This window comes from Chiloscyllium plagiosum, unplaced genomic scaffold (genome assembly GCF_037043375.1).
Source record: "Chiloscyllium plagiosum isolate Xiang-an unplaced genomic scaffold, Cpla_swu_hap1 HiC_scaffold_10, whole genome shotgun sequence".
In the NCBI taxonomy this organism is placed as follows: Eukaryota; Metazoa; Chordata; class Chondrichthyes; order Orectolobiformes; family Hemiscylliidae; genus Chiloscyllium; species Chiloscyllium plagiosum.
The window spans coordinates 75,478,782-75,493,376 of NW_028270148.1; the positions used below are offsets into that span (position 1 = coordinate 75,478,782).

At 44.7% G+C, this 14,595-nt stretch overlaps 1 protein-coding gene across 3 annotated transcripts in view; it reads left to right on the forward strand.

Moving 5' to 3' along the window:
- LOC122553185 (polyphosphatidylinositol phosphatase SYNJ2-like) overlaps positions 1 to 14,595 on the forward strand; it is a 244,735-nt gene that overhangs the window by 169,962 nt on the left and 60,178 nt on the right. For all 3 annotated transcript variants that reach the window (XR_015758472.1, XM_087991469.1, XM_087991468.1), the window contains exon 16: positions 7,282 to 7,440. Coding sequence is in view for 2 of the 3 variants with exons in the window: in XM_087991469.1 (XP_087847595.1) it covers positions 7,282 to 7,440 (159 nt within the window). In the remaining variant the exon portion in view is untranslated. The remainder of the gene's footprint in view (positions 1 to 7,281; positions 7,441 to 14,595) is intronic.

The window sequence follows — 14,595 nt, forward strand, 5'->3', positions numbered from 1 at the left end:
TCTAGGTGCAGTCTTTTTGAGTCTGTTATGCCACTTGGTGAGATTTTGGGAGATCTGACCTGACACCACATACTTGCCTGTGTCCCATATCATTTGATATGTTTGACTAATAAAAATCTGTGCTTCTCAGTTTTAAGAATAATGGTTGATCCAGCAGTAACTGCTGCTTGCAGAAAAATGTTGCAGACGTCTACCACCCTGTAGAGTCATAGAGATGTACATGTTTTGATTTGCTCTGACTAGAGCCTTGTCTGATTGGCCTAAGTGTAGTGTTTTGGATATGACCTTAGCCTGGTCCACACTAAGATTAGATTTACAGATTACATTACAGTGTGGAAACAGGCCCTTCGGCCCAACAAGTCCACACCGACCCGCCGAAGCGCAACCCACCCATACCCCTTACCTAACACGGGCAATTTAGCATGGCCAATTCACCTGATCTGCACATCTTTGGACTGTGGGAGGAAACCGGAGCACCCGGAGGACGTGCAAACTCCACACAGTCAGTCACCTGAGTCGGGAATTGAACCCGGGTCTCTGGCGCTGTGAGGCAGCAGTGCTAGCCACCGTGCTGCCCACTAGTGGAAAGGGGAGAATCTCCTAATTTGTATTATCTATTCCCTTAGTATTTTCAAAAGTTTGATCAAATCATCTTCTAATCTCCTACATTCCAGGGAACACAAAACTAATTTGTGCAAAACAAAAATCAAATAATTATTATGCTAGAAATCTGAAGAAAATATTGCTGGAAATAATCATGGATTAGACAGCGTCTGAGCAAAAGAAAGCAGAGTTACCTTGTCATGATTAAGGAATTTTTTTATCTCTTCTTGTAATTTAGCCTTTCAAGTTCAGGTTGCATTCTGGTAAATCTACACTGCATTGTATCCAAGGCTGGTCATATCCTACCAAAGATACGGTGCCTAGAACTTCTCACACTGTTCCACATGTAATCTGACCAGAGCTTTGCACAGTAAAAGCATGACATCTGTTTGTATTCTAGTCCTCTGCATAAAATGGCCAGAATTCTATTAGTGCTTTTGATTAATTTCTGTTCTTGTTCATGACATTTTAATGATATATGCATCTGGTAAGTGTAGATACCAGAATGAAATGTGAATGCAGAAGTGTCAACCTGCACCACAAGAATGCCTGCAACCATCCGAAAGCATATGCTCACTTTATCAGCTTCAAGTGAAATGCATCAGCTCCTTTGGAATACAAGCTCCAGTGACTCCCTCAGGTGACAATAGATGACAGAGTAGGGAATTTTGCAAATATTGCCTGCTCCAGCTTGGAACAAACATAAAATATATCAGTTTATTGCCATGGTCAGCATCAGAGGCTTTATTTTATATTCACTCGTGGGATGTAGGTGTTGCTAGCAAAATCAGCATTTGTTGCTTATCCCTGATTGCCCTTGAGAAGGTGGTGGAAAACTGCCTTCATGAACCGCTGTAACCCATGTGCAGTATGTAGCCCCACAATGTTGTTAGAGAATGCCAAGATTTGACACAGAATGATTCAGGATGATGAAGGACTTGGAGGGGAGTTTGCAGGTGGTGGTGTTCCCATATATCTGCTGCCCTTGTCATTTTATATGGGAATGGTTATGAATTTGAAAGATGCTATCACTGAATCTTTGGTAAATTTCTGCAGAGCATCTTATAGGTAGTACACTTTGTTGTTACTGAACATCAGAAATGAGGGTGTGAATATTTGTAGATGTGGTGCCAATCAAGTGGGCTATTTTATCCTAGCTGAGGTCAAGCTTCCTGAGTGTGTTGGAGCTGTACCCGTCCAGGCAAGTGGGGAATATTCCAGCACACTCCTGACTTGTGTCTTGTAGATGATAGAAAGGCTTTGGGGAGGCAGGAATTGAGTTGTTTGGTGAAGTATTCCTAGCCTCTGAACCTGCTTGTGTAGCCATTGTTTACATTTGGCAAGTCCATTTGAGTTTCTGGTCAGTGGTAACTTATAGGATCTTGATAGTGGGGGATTCAGTGATGGTTATGACATTGAGTGTTAAGGGATAATGGGTGGATTGTGTCTTTTGGAGATTGTCATTGCCTGGCATTTTGTGTGATATAATTGGGGACTCGATAGTTCGGGGCACAGATAGGCGGTTTTGTGGGAACGAGAGAGACTCACGATTGGTATGTTGCCTCCCAGGTGCAAGGGTACGTGATGTCTCTGATCGTGTTTTCCGGGTACTGGAGGGGGAGGGGGAGCAGCCCGAAGTCGTGGTCCATATTGGCACCAACGACATAGGTAGGAGGAGTGCCGAGGATGTTAGACAGACTTTCAGGGAGCTAGGTTGGAAGCTCAGAGTTAGAACGAACAGAGTTGTTGTCTCTGGTTTGTTACCCGTGCCACGTGATAGAGATTCGAGGAATAGGGAAAGAGAACACTTAAATGCGTGGCTACAGGGATGGTGCAGGAGGGAGGGATTCCGGTTTTTGGATAACTGGGGTTCTTTCTGGGGACGGTGGGACCTCTATAAACAGGATGGTCTACACCTGAACCTGAGGGGCACCAGTATCCTTGGGGGGAGGTTTGCTAGTGCTCTTGGGGGGGGGTTTAAACTAACTCTGCAGGGGCATGGGAACCCAGATTGTAGCTTCAGGGTGCAGGGCCTGGAGTGTGGGAGGTTAGGAACATGGCATCAATTTCCAAGGAGGGTGCCTGTAAACAGGAAAGTGGTTTGAAGTGTGTATACTTCAATGCAAGAAGTATACGAAATAAGGTAGGTGAACTTGCAGCGTGGGTTGGTACCTGGGACTTCGATGTTGTGGCTATTACGGAGACATGGCTAGAACAGGGACAGGATTGGCTGTTGCAGGTTCCAGGATTTAAATGTTTTAGTAGGGTCAGAGGTGGGGGTAAAAGAGGGGGAGGTGTGGCATTGCTTGTCAAAGATAGTATTACAGTGGTGGAAAGGACGATGGATGAGGACTTGCCATCTGAGGTAGTTTGGGCTGAGGTTCGGAATAGGAAAGGTGAGGTCACCCTGTTAGGAGTCTTTTACAGGCCTCCCAATAGTCCTAGAAACGTAGAAGAAAGGATAGGGAAGGTGATCCAGGAGATGAGTGACAGTAATAGGGTGGTGGTTATGGGGGACTTTAACTTTCCTGATATTGATTGGGAAAGCTATAGCTCAAGTTCGTTAGATGGGTCAGTGTTTGTTCAATGTGTGCAGGAGAGTTTCCTGACACAATATGTAGACAGGCCAACAAGAGGTGAGGCCATACTGGATTTGGTTCTGGGTAACGAACCAGGCCAGGTGTTAGAATTAGAGGTAGGTGAGCACTTTGGGGATAGTGACCATAATTCGGTGATTTTTACTCTTGTGATGGAGAGGGATAAGTGTGTACTACAGGGCAAGAGTTATAGCTGGGGTCAGGGAAATTATGATGCGGTGAGGCATGACTTAGGATGTGTGGCTTGGAAAAGTAGACTCCAAGGCAAGAGTGTAAATGATATGTGGAGCTTGTTCAAGGAGCAACTATTGAGTGTCCTTGATAATTATGTACCTGTCAGGCAGGGAGGAAAGGGTCGTGCGAGGGAGCCGTGGTTTAATAAGGAATTGGAATCCCTTGTTAAATGGAAGAGGGCGGCCTATCTCAAGATGAGACGTGAAGGTTCAATTGGGGCGTTTGAGAGTTATAGGGTAGCCAGGAAGGACCTGAAGAGAGAGCTAAGAGCAGCAAGGAGGGGACATGAAAGGTCCTTAGTCGGTAGGATTAGGGAAAACCTTAAGGCTTTCTATAGGTATGTTAGGAATAAAAGAATGACTAGGGTAGGAATAGGTCCAGTCAAGGATAGTAGTGGGAAGTTGCGTGTGGAGGCGGAAGAGATTGGGGAGACACTGAATGAATACTTTTCTTCAGTATTTACTCATAACAGGGCATTGTCGTCGATGTGAATACTGAGTCACAAATAAGTAGAATGGATGGCTTTGAGGTATGTAGAGAAGAGGTGTTGGAAATCCTGGAAAAGGTGAAAATAAATAAGTCCCCTGGGCCTGATGGCATTTATCCTAGGATTCTCTGGGAAGCAAGGGAAGAGATTGCAGAGCCATTGGCCTTGATTTTTATGTCCTCTTTGTCTACAGGAGTAGTGCCAGAAGACTGGAGGATAGCAAATGTGGTTCCCTTGTTCAAAAAGGGGAGTAGGGATAACCCTAGTAACTATAGGCCGGTGAGTCTCACTTCTGTTGTGGGCAAAGTCTTAGAGAGAATTGTAAGGGATAGGATTTATGCACATCTGGATAGGAATAATGTGATCAAGGATAGTCAGCATGGTTTTGTGAAGGGCAGGTCGTGCCTCACAAACCTTATTGAATTCTTTGAAAAGGTGACGAAGGAGGTTGATGAGGGGAAAACGGTAGATGTGGTATATATGGATTTTAGTAAGGCGTTTGATAAGGTTCCCCATGGTAGGCTACTGCAGAAAATACGGAGATATGGCATTGAGGGTGAGTTGGAGGTTTGGATTAGGAATTGGCTGGATGGAAGAAGACAGAGGGTAGCAGTTGATGGCAAAGTTTCTTCATGGAGTGCCGTCACTAGCGGTGTTCCGCAAGGATCTGTTTTGGGACCATTGCTGTTTGTCATTTTTATAAATGACCTGGAAGAGGGGTTAGAAGGTTGGGTGAGCAAGTTTGCGGATGATACGAAAGTCGGAGGAGTTGTTGACAGTGAGGAAGGATGTGGCAGGTTACAGCAGGATATAGAGAAGCTGCAGAGCTGGGCAGAAAGGTGGCAAATGGAATTCAATGTAGCTAAATGTGAGGTGATTCACTTTGGGAAGAATAACAAAAAGATGGGGTACTGGGCTAATGGTCGGATACTTGGTAGTGTGGATGAGCAGAGGGATCTTGGTGTCCATGTACACAGATCTCTGAAAGTTGCCACCCAGGTAAATAGTGCGGTGAGGAAGGCATATGGCGTACTGGCTTTTATTGGTAGAGGAATTGAGTTCCGGAGTCCTGAGGTCATGATGCAGTTGTATAAAACTCTGGTGCGGCCGCATCTGGAATATTGTGTGCAGTTTTGGTCGCCATACTATAGGAAGGATGTGGAGGCACTGGAACGGGTGCAGAGGAGGTTTACCAGGATGTTGCCTGGTATGGAAGGAAGATCGTATGAGGATAGACTGAGACACTTGGGGCTGTTTTCATTAGAGAAAAGAAGGTTTAGGGGTGACTTGATTGAGGTGTACAAGATGATTAGGGGGTTAGATAGGGTTGACAGTGTGAACCTTTTCCCGCGTATGGAGTCGGGTATTACAAGGGGGCATAGCTTTAAATTAAGGGGGGGTAGATATAGGACTGAAGTTAGGGGTAGGTTCTTCACTCAACGAGTCGTAAGTTCATGGAATGCCCTGCCAGCAGCAGTGGTGGACTCTCCCTCTTTATGGGCATTTAAGCGGGCATTGGATAGGTATATGGAGGATAGTGGGTTAGTATAGGTTAGGTGGGCTTGGATCGGCGCAACATCGAGGGCCAAAGGGCCTGTACTGCGCTGTATTCTTCTATGTTCTATAATTACTGCTTGTCAGTATTTTTCAGCCCAAGCCTGGATGTTGTCCACTTCTTTTTGCATTTGAATAAAGACTTGCTCAGTATCAGAGGGTCATAAATAGTACTGAACGTTGCGCAATAATCAGCAAACATCCCCTACTTCTGACCTTGATGGAGGGGAGGCCATTTGTGAAGCACTGGAAAATGATTGGGCATGAGACACTACCCTGAGGAACTCCTGCAAACATTCCTGGAGTTAAGGTGACTGACTTCCAATATGATCCTATCAGCAGAAAGCTTTTCCCCTGTTTCCCAGTGATTTGAGTTTTGCTATGATCCTTGATGCTGCGTTCAGTCAAATGAAGCCTTGACGCCAAGGGCTATCATTTTCACCTCACCTCTAGAATTCAGCTCTTTTGTCTGTTTTTGGACCAAAGCCGTAATGAGATCAGAAACTGAATGGCCCTGGTAGAGCCCAGTCTAATCATTTGTGAACTATTGCTGAGCTAATGCTGCTGGATAGCAGTGTTGATGATACCTTTCACCACCATTTGTGGAGCCTCCTCCTTCAGCAAGTTGTTTAATAGTACACCACAATTCATGACTGGATGTGGCAGGACTGAAGAGCTTAAATCTGACCCGAGGGATTGTTTAGTTCAGTTACTTTTGCTGTTTGGTATGCAAGTAGTTTTGTAGCTTCACCAGGTTGACATCTTGTTTTTAATGTATGCCTGGTGTTGCTACTGATATGCCCTCCTGCACTCTTCATTGGACCAGGGTTGATTCCCTTGTTTGATGGTGACAGTAATGGTAGAATGGGGGATATGCAGGGTAATGCGATTGTGTTGGACTGTGATTCTGCTACAGCACCTCATGTATGCCTAATCTTGATTTGCTAGATCTTTTTAAAGTCTGCCCCATTTAGTATAATAATAATGTCTCACAACATGATAGAGAGTGTTCTTCATGTGAAGGTGGGTTTTCATCTCCATGAGGAATGCACAGTATCTTACTGATAGATGGACAGATGCATCTCTGACAGATTGGTTAAGATGAGGTTAAGTAAGTTTTTTCCCTATGGTTTGTTCCATCACCAGCTGCCCTAGTCCCAGTCTAGCATCTATGTCATTTAGGATCTGCCCTGCTTGATCCATATAGTGCTGCTGAGCCGCTGTTGGTGAAGACCATTGAAATCTGCTACCCAGAGTACATTCTGCATCCTTGCCACCCTCAGTGCTTTCTCCAAGTGTTGTTCAACATGGAGGACTTCTGATTCCTCAGTCAAGGGAGGATGGTAGGTAGTAATCAGTGGGAGGTTTCCTTGCCCACATTTGACCTGATACATTGACTCCAGACTCCATGACTCAATGTTAGGCTTTGAGGCTTTCAGGACGGAGTCTGCAAATGTTGCTGGTTTGACTGGTCTTGAATCTAGGCGAAAGTGGGTACTGCAGACACTGGAGATTAGAGTCAAGATTAGCGTGGTGCTGGAGAAGCACAGCAGGTCAGGCAGCATCCGAGGAGCAGGAAATGTCGATTTTTCTGCTCCTCGGATACTGCCTGACCTGCTGTGCTTTTCCAGCACTACTCTGGTCTTGAATCTATCGTTTCACTGAAGACATGAAAAGGTATGTTACTTCTTTAACATTCCATTCCCTTCACTTGAGTGACATCCTATTAGACTAGTAATTGCTTAGAAAATTTCTATCCTATTTCAATTTGATTACATAATATTTGCTGTTCATTTATTGTGACAGGGAAGAAATGTTTTCTCCCATGACTATGTATTCTGGTGTGGAGATTCAAACTTCCGCCTTGATCTTCCACATGAAGAAGTCCTTCACCACATTAAAGGACAGGACTGGAAAACTCTTCAGGCCTATGACCAATTGCAACATCAGAAGACTGAGAATAAAGTGAGTTAAAAAAAAACAAAGAGAAGTAAGAAAAAGTAATTTATTTTCCCAGGGCAGTATTTTTATCCTTTGTAACAGTCATTGCTCATAGATAAAAACTGAAATTGCTGAAAAAGCTCAGCAAGTCTGGTAGCTTTTGTGGAAAGAAATCAGAGTTAACATTTTGGGTTGAGTGACCCTTCCTCAGCAATTTCTCGATGGCATAGTGGTTAGTATCCCCCCCCCCGTCACATGGGAGACCAGGGTTTAGTTCTCTGACAAGGAGTGCGTGCTATATCTGAGCTTGGCTATGTGTCTGTAAGGTCACGTTCATTTGTGGCACAATAGCTCAGTGGTTAGCACTGCTGCTTCACAGTGCCAAGGACCCTGGTTCGATTTCAGCCTTGTGTGATTGTCTGTCAGGGAGTTTGCACATTCTCCTTGTGTCTGTGTGTGAGTTTCCTCCAGCTGCTCCATAGTCCAAAGATATGCATGTTAGGTGGATTGGCCATGCTAACTGCCCAGTAAAATCCAGGGATGAGCAGCTTAAGTGGGTTGGCCTTGTTAAATGCAAGGTTACAGGAATGGGTTGGGGACGTGGGTCTGGGTGGGATCGTCTTTGGAGGATCGGTGCAGACCCGATAGACCGAACTTCCTCTTTCCACACTGTAGGGATTCTGTGATTTTGGGGGCAGCCTGGTAGCTCGGTGGTTAGCACTGCTGCCTCACAGTGCCAAAGACCTGGGTTCAATTCTAGCCTCAGCAACTGTCTCTGTGGAGTTTGCACGTTCTCCCCGTGTCTGTGTGGGTTTCCTCCTGGTGCTCTGGTTTCCTCCCACAGTGCAAAGATGTGCAAGTTAGGTGGGTTGGCCGAGCTAAGTTACCCATAGTGTCCAGGGATGTGCAGGCTTGGTGGATTAGTCATGATAAATAAGGGGTTAGGGGATAGGATGCTCTTCGATTGGCTGAACGACCTCTAAATGCATTGCAGGGATTCTATGATTCTAGGAAACAGCAGGATGCGTGATTCCTCCTTGATTTATAATGATAACCTAGTAAAATGTATTTGTAACTTAATACAAAAACGTATGTGCCCCAATGTCTGATTTTATGTTATGAGGAGGAGTACATTATCAAGGGTTATTTGCAATGTATCTGTGCTCTTGGTTTTAGCGAGTGAATTCAAGTCTAATATTTCTACAAGTATGTATTTGTTGCTTACTGCCACTGTTATGAACAATTTTTGCACATTAATGCAAAAACCAGTTTCAGAAGGGGAAGTAGACGGGAGAATGTTCAAGGCCCATACATTAACTTGAGGATAGGTTCACGAACTTTATTTTGAATGATTGAGAGGAATTGTTTTCTGGGTTTTGCATTTCCAAGCTTTTCAGTGATGCACATGATGTGATGTCAAATTGATAATTTATGGGTGTAATACAAAAATGAAATATGGGGATTCCAGGAGATATTAACATGAACTCACATAAGGCAAGGCCATCGTACAGATTCGAGCTCCCTGTATTTGTGGCTTGGTGCAGTCAGGAGTGTTGGAGGAAGGAAGCTGCTAAAGTCAAGTGATACAAAGGTGTCTGAAAGAATGAGGAGCAAGAACGTTATACCCAACAAAAGCAGAAGTTGCTGGAAAAGCTCAGCAGGTCTGGCAGCATTTGGAAGGAGAAATCAGAGTTAACGTTTCAGGTCCAGGGACCCCTTTCTTAGGTCACCGGATCTGAAACATTAACTCTGGTTTCTCTTCACAGATGCTGCCAGACCTGCTAAGCTTTTCCAGCAACTTCTGTTTTTGTTTCTGATTTACAGCATCTGCAGTTCTTTCGGAAGATTATACCCAAGTTTGGGTTCAACACAGAAGCAGCTTGATGATGTAACCAGCTTCTATGTTCTGTCCACTATTTATCCCATGTCAGCATGCTCTTTTACTTGCTTCATTATGAGACCCATAAAGCAAGTGTGCAATGGGTGTAGACATGGCCATAGGATTGGTTTGTTCAATGCTTTGGGGAAGTGCTAGTGATATGGAAGCTAACTAAAGAATTCATTACATATGAACAAGGAACAAGAGTTGGCCGTTCAAGACTGCTCTGCCATTCAATAAGATCATAACTGATTTGATTTTAACCTCAATTCTATATTCCTGCACATTCCTGAAAATCTTTTATTCCTTTCGTGATCATGAATCTATCTATCTCAGTCTGAAAAGTACTGTATTTAAAAATTCTGCATCCACTTCCTTTTGAGGAAGGGAGTTCCAAATACAAAGTAACCTTGATTATCCGAATGAGATGGGTGGGTGCTATTTTGTTCGGATAATTGATTATTCGGTTAATCGATTCAATGCATTTCCTCTGGGGCTCTGAGTTTCCTGTGAAGTCTGCTTTCTGTTCAGGAGATAAGGTAGCATCACAGCGCATGCAAGCCCCCCCAACCCCCCCCCCAATCCGCCCCCAACCCCATCTAAAACCGCCCCCCCCAGGCCAGCACCCCCAAGCCCATCCAATACCGCCCCCACCTGTCCCCCAACAGCCTCTCAACCCCGTCCAACACTGCTCCACCTCCTGCTCCCCAACCCCATCCAACACCGCCACCCCAACCTGCCCCCAACTCCATCCAACACCGCCATCCCCACCTGCCCCCAACTCCATCCAACACCGCCATCCCCACCTGCCCCCAACCCCGTCCAACACCGCTTCCCCCACCTGCCCCAAGCCCCATCCAATACTGCCCCCCACCTGCCCCCAACCCTGTCCAACACCGCTCCCCCTGCCCCCCAAACCCCGTCCAACACCGCCCACTGCCTGCCCCCAACACCCCTCCGCCCAGTCCCGCCCACTCTCCAGGGCAGCTGGACTGGACACCAAGACTGCTGCTGCTGCTGCCTTTTGTGGGGTGGGTCTCCAAATAGCGCGCGCGCATGCACATAACCTTTTACTGCAGCACTTTGACCGATTCCACCTTTGCCCTGTACAGGGCAATGTTAGAGAGATTATCTGGGGAAGGGGAGTTTAGGGTACACCCCTGTGTAGAATTCCAGGGAAAATGTAGGGAGAGAGAGAGGGGGGCGGGAGGTCAGTCATTTAGAGATGGTGCCTGCGCTCCCATCAGTCCAGGACTGTTCTTGGCAGGACTTTTAATCACTGTAAACAAAAGACGCGACCTGTGTTGGACACATGTCTTTGATGTAATGTTTCTGTCGGAACCTCGAGATATCCTTCTGATAATCCGATTTTTGGATAATTGGTATTTGGATAATTGAGGTTCCTTTGTACACTCATCTCTGAGAAAAAGAATGTTCCCTCATCTCTCTTAAATGGACGACCACCAGTTCAAGATTCTCCCACAGGCGTAAATATCTTTTTGACTTCCACCTGGTAGAGTCCCCTCTGTTTATATGTTTCAATTAAGTCACTTCTGACTCTTCTAAACTCCAGAGGAAAAAACCTTGTTCTGTCTAGTCTTGTCTCAAAAGACAATCTACTTAGTCCAGTTATTAGTCTAATAAACCTTCTATGAACTGCTTCAAATGTATTAACATTTTTCTGTAAATAGGGTGAAATCAGTATTGTACTGGTACTCCAAATACAAAAGATATAAATAAGTTATGTTCTCTTTACACCTCACTTTCCTGCCAAATTTCATGTCATCAGCAAATTTACTGCCATACCCTATCTTCCCATTGCTCTATAGTTCTGTTTCATGCCCCCAGGACCCATATCACTGGAGTGGAAGAAAGTCAACCTTAATCCCAAGTGATTGCCTACTAAGAAGATTGCTCAGTGTCAATCTCCTTCTCCACTTTAATGTTCTCACTGTCAGAAGATATCTGATGAACATCTTTGTAAATGTGTGCAGCTCCAATCATTTTGGCTGTGCAGTACCATGCAGGAGCTGCTAAGATTCTTTAGGAGCTTGCTGATGAGTATGGAAAAACCCGAGACCTCACTGGGAATCTGAAGTGCAGTCCTGATACATGAATTTGCTCAGTTAACCCACCTGGATGGTCCTATGGCTTTCATCAGAATGTTTATGCAATTCACTTGTGTGTCTTCTTGTCTGGTTCAATCCATGTGTTTCCCAACCGGAAACCTTGGGTGAACCATGGGGAAGTCCACTGCTTACTGAAGACCAGGCATGTAGCATTCAAGTCAGATAACCCAGACCTATACATAAAATCCAGGTATGACCCTCCAGGCCATTAGAAATGTCATGAGGAATACCCGACCAAGCTAGAGGCCCAAACTAACCATACGGACACCGTATGGCAAGGCCTACACAGCATAACGGGATACAAAATGAAGCAGAACAAAATAGCAGACAAAACTACATCCCCTCCCTGATGCACTCAATGCTTTCTCTGCTCGGTTTGAGCAGATTGCCAGTGGCACGGTGTCACCTGTCCCGACAGGCCAGGACACACTTGTTCCCCCATCACCGCTGCAGAGGTCAGATCAGTCTTCCTTGACAGTAAACCCAAGGAAAGCGACTGGCCCAGACAGAGTCCCCGGCTATATATTTATCTCCTGTGTGGACCAGCAGGTGGAGGTATTTGCTGACATTTTCATCCTCTCCTTGCTGCAATGTGTAGTCCCCATCTGCTTCAAGAACACTGCCACCATTCCAGTATAAAGAAAACACATGCAACATGCTTCAACAACTACTGCCCAGTGGCTCTGACATCCATAATCATGAAGTGCTTTGAGAGGCTGGTCATAGCCCTCACCAACTCTATTCTCCCAACCTGCCTCGATCCCTTGCAATTTCCTAGTGGCAAACAGGACATAATTTCTTCAGCCCTACACTCATCACTGGAACATCTGGATAGCAAGGACACCGTGGGGCTCGACTACAGCTCCACCTTCAACATCATAATCCCTACCAGACTAATCTCAAAACTCCAAGACCTAGGTCTCAGCTCCGCTGTCATCAACTGGATCCTCAGCTTCCTGACTGCAGACTGCAATCAGCGAAGATAGACAACAGCACTTCCTCCATGATAATCCTCAACACTGGCACTGGCAAGAATGTTTTCTCAGCCCCCGACTGTACTCGCTGTACACCCATGACTGTGTAGAATAATTCCACATGAACACCATCTGCAGATTTGCTGATGACACCACCTTGGTGGCTGGATATCAAACAACAATGAGTCAGAATTCAGGAAGATGTAGAGGTCTTGGTGCAATGACAACAATCTCTGTCAATGTTGGCAAAACAAAATAACTGATCATTGACTTCGGGAAAGAAGAAGAGGACAAGCACCTATCAATGTCAACAGAGCTGAGGTGGAGAGGGTTGACAGTGTAAAGTTCCTGGGAGTGACAATAACCAATAATCTGTCCTAGTCCTCCCAACATTTGCAAATGCACCATAGAAAGCATACTACTCGCATGCATAACAGCCTGGTACAGAAACTGCTGTGCCCAGAACCGTAAGAAACTGCAGAAAATTGTGTGCACAGCCCAGACCATCACAGAAGCCAACCTTCCATCATGGATTCCATTTACTCTTATTGCTGCAAAAAGGTTGCCAACATCAAAGACCCCTCCCACCCCCCCGTAAAGCTCTCATACAACCTCTTCTCTTGGGCAGAAGATACTGAAGCTTGAATACAGAAGAACCTTGATTATCAAAAGGACACAGGCGGAGAGTATTTCATTTGTTTAGTCGAATTCCGGATAATCGAATGCCGAATATCGGTTTATCTGGCAAGATCGCAAGGTCCCGATGCTCAGCCAAACTATGTTATCCGGCATTCGATTATCCAAATAATCAAGGTTCCTCTGTACATACAGTAATTGCTGTTATTAGACTGCTGAATGGACCTCTCAACTTTGAATAACATTGATCTTGCTTTGTGCACCTCCAGTGCAGCTGGAACCTTGTATACCTCGCTCTGTCTAAGCACCCTGTGATCTGTATGTCCTTGTTTGCTATGATCTGCCTGCACAGCTTGCAAAATAAAACTTTGCACTGTACGTAGGTAAGTGTGACTACAATACATCAAATTTAAGTTGTTTATAAGTCAATGACCAACTCCTTATTTCTGCCACCTGATCCAAATTGCTTTGTAATGCTGGAGTGCTGGATTGTTTTTTAATTTACTCGTGAGACATGGGTGTAGCTGGCTGGACCAGCATTTATTGTCCATCCATATTTATATAGTGGTGGTGAACTGCTGCTTTGAACTGCTGAAGTCCATGCGTTGCAGGTACACCCACAATGCCAGGATTTTGACCCAGGGACACTGAGGGAACAGCGGTATATTTCTAAGTGAGGATGGTGAATAGATTGGAGGGGAACTTGCAAATATATATTCCCACATATCTGCTGTTCTTGTCCTTCTAGATGGGAGTGGTCATGAGTTCTGAATATACTGTCTCAGGATTTTTGGCAAATTTCTACAGTGTATCTTGTAGATATTACACATTGCTGCTACAGAGTGTTGGTGGTGAAGGGAGTGCAAGTTTGTGGTTATGGTGCCAATCAAGCAGACTGTTTTGTCCTGTTTGCTATCAAGCTTCTTGAGTGCTGTTGGATCTGCAAGTAGAGAGTATTCCTGCACACTCCTGATTTGCAGATGGTGGACAGGCTTTGGGAAGTCAGGATATGAGTTACTTGATGCTGCATTCCTAACCTTCCTGGCAAATTAATTTGAGTTTCCGATTAATGGTAATCTGAGAATGTTGATAGCGGGAATGTCAAGGGGCAGTGGCTATCTTGTCTCTTATTGGAGACATTAAACATGATGAAGACATCGGAACTGCTCCCAGGGAGTATACTGCGATTTTGCATGAATTATCACAACTGTAATGGGAGGAATATGCTGATAATTAAGTCCCAATAAAGTACTCTTTAAAGAGAGTACTGCTGTCATTAGTGCTACTATCAAGTATAAAAGGAATGTCACTAGGCTTCTTTAATTAACTTAAGACATATTTATTAGTAACAAAACCTATTCTCACTAAATTGGAGATAACTACTCATTAACATCTAAGGTATGATCCTCAGTTAAAACTGTAATGTCCTTCATCCCACAGACATGCACTTTCTCACATGAAAATGATATGTCTTTACAAAGATAGTATTAAAAAGGCAAAAGAGTTAAAAAAAATCCTATGGTCCAAAGTCTAGAAATAAACAATAAAATGTGATAACTCC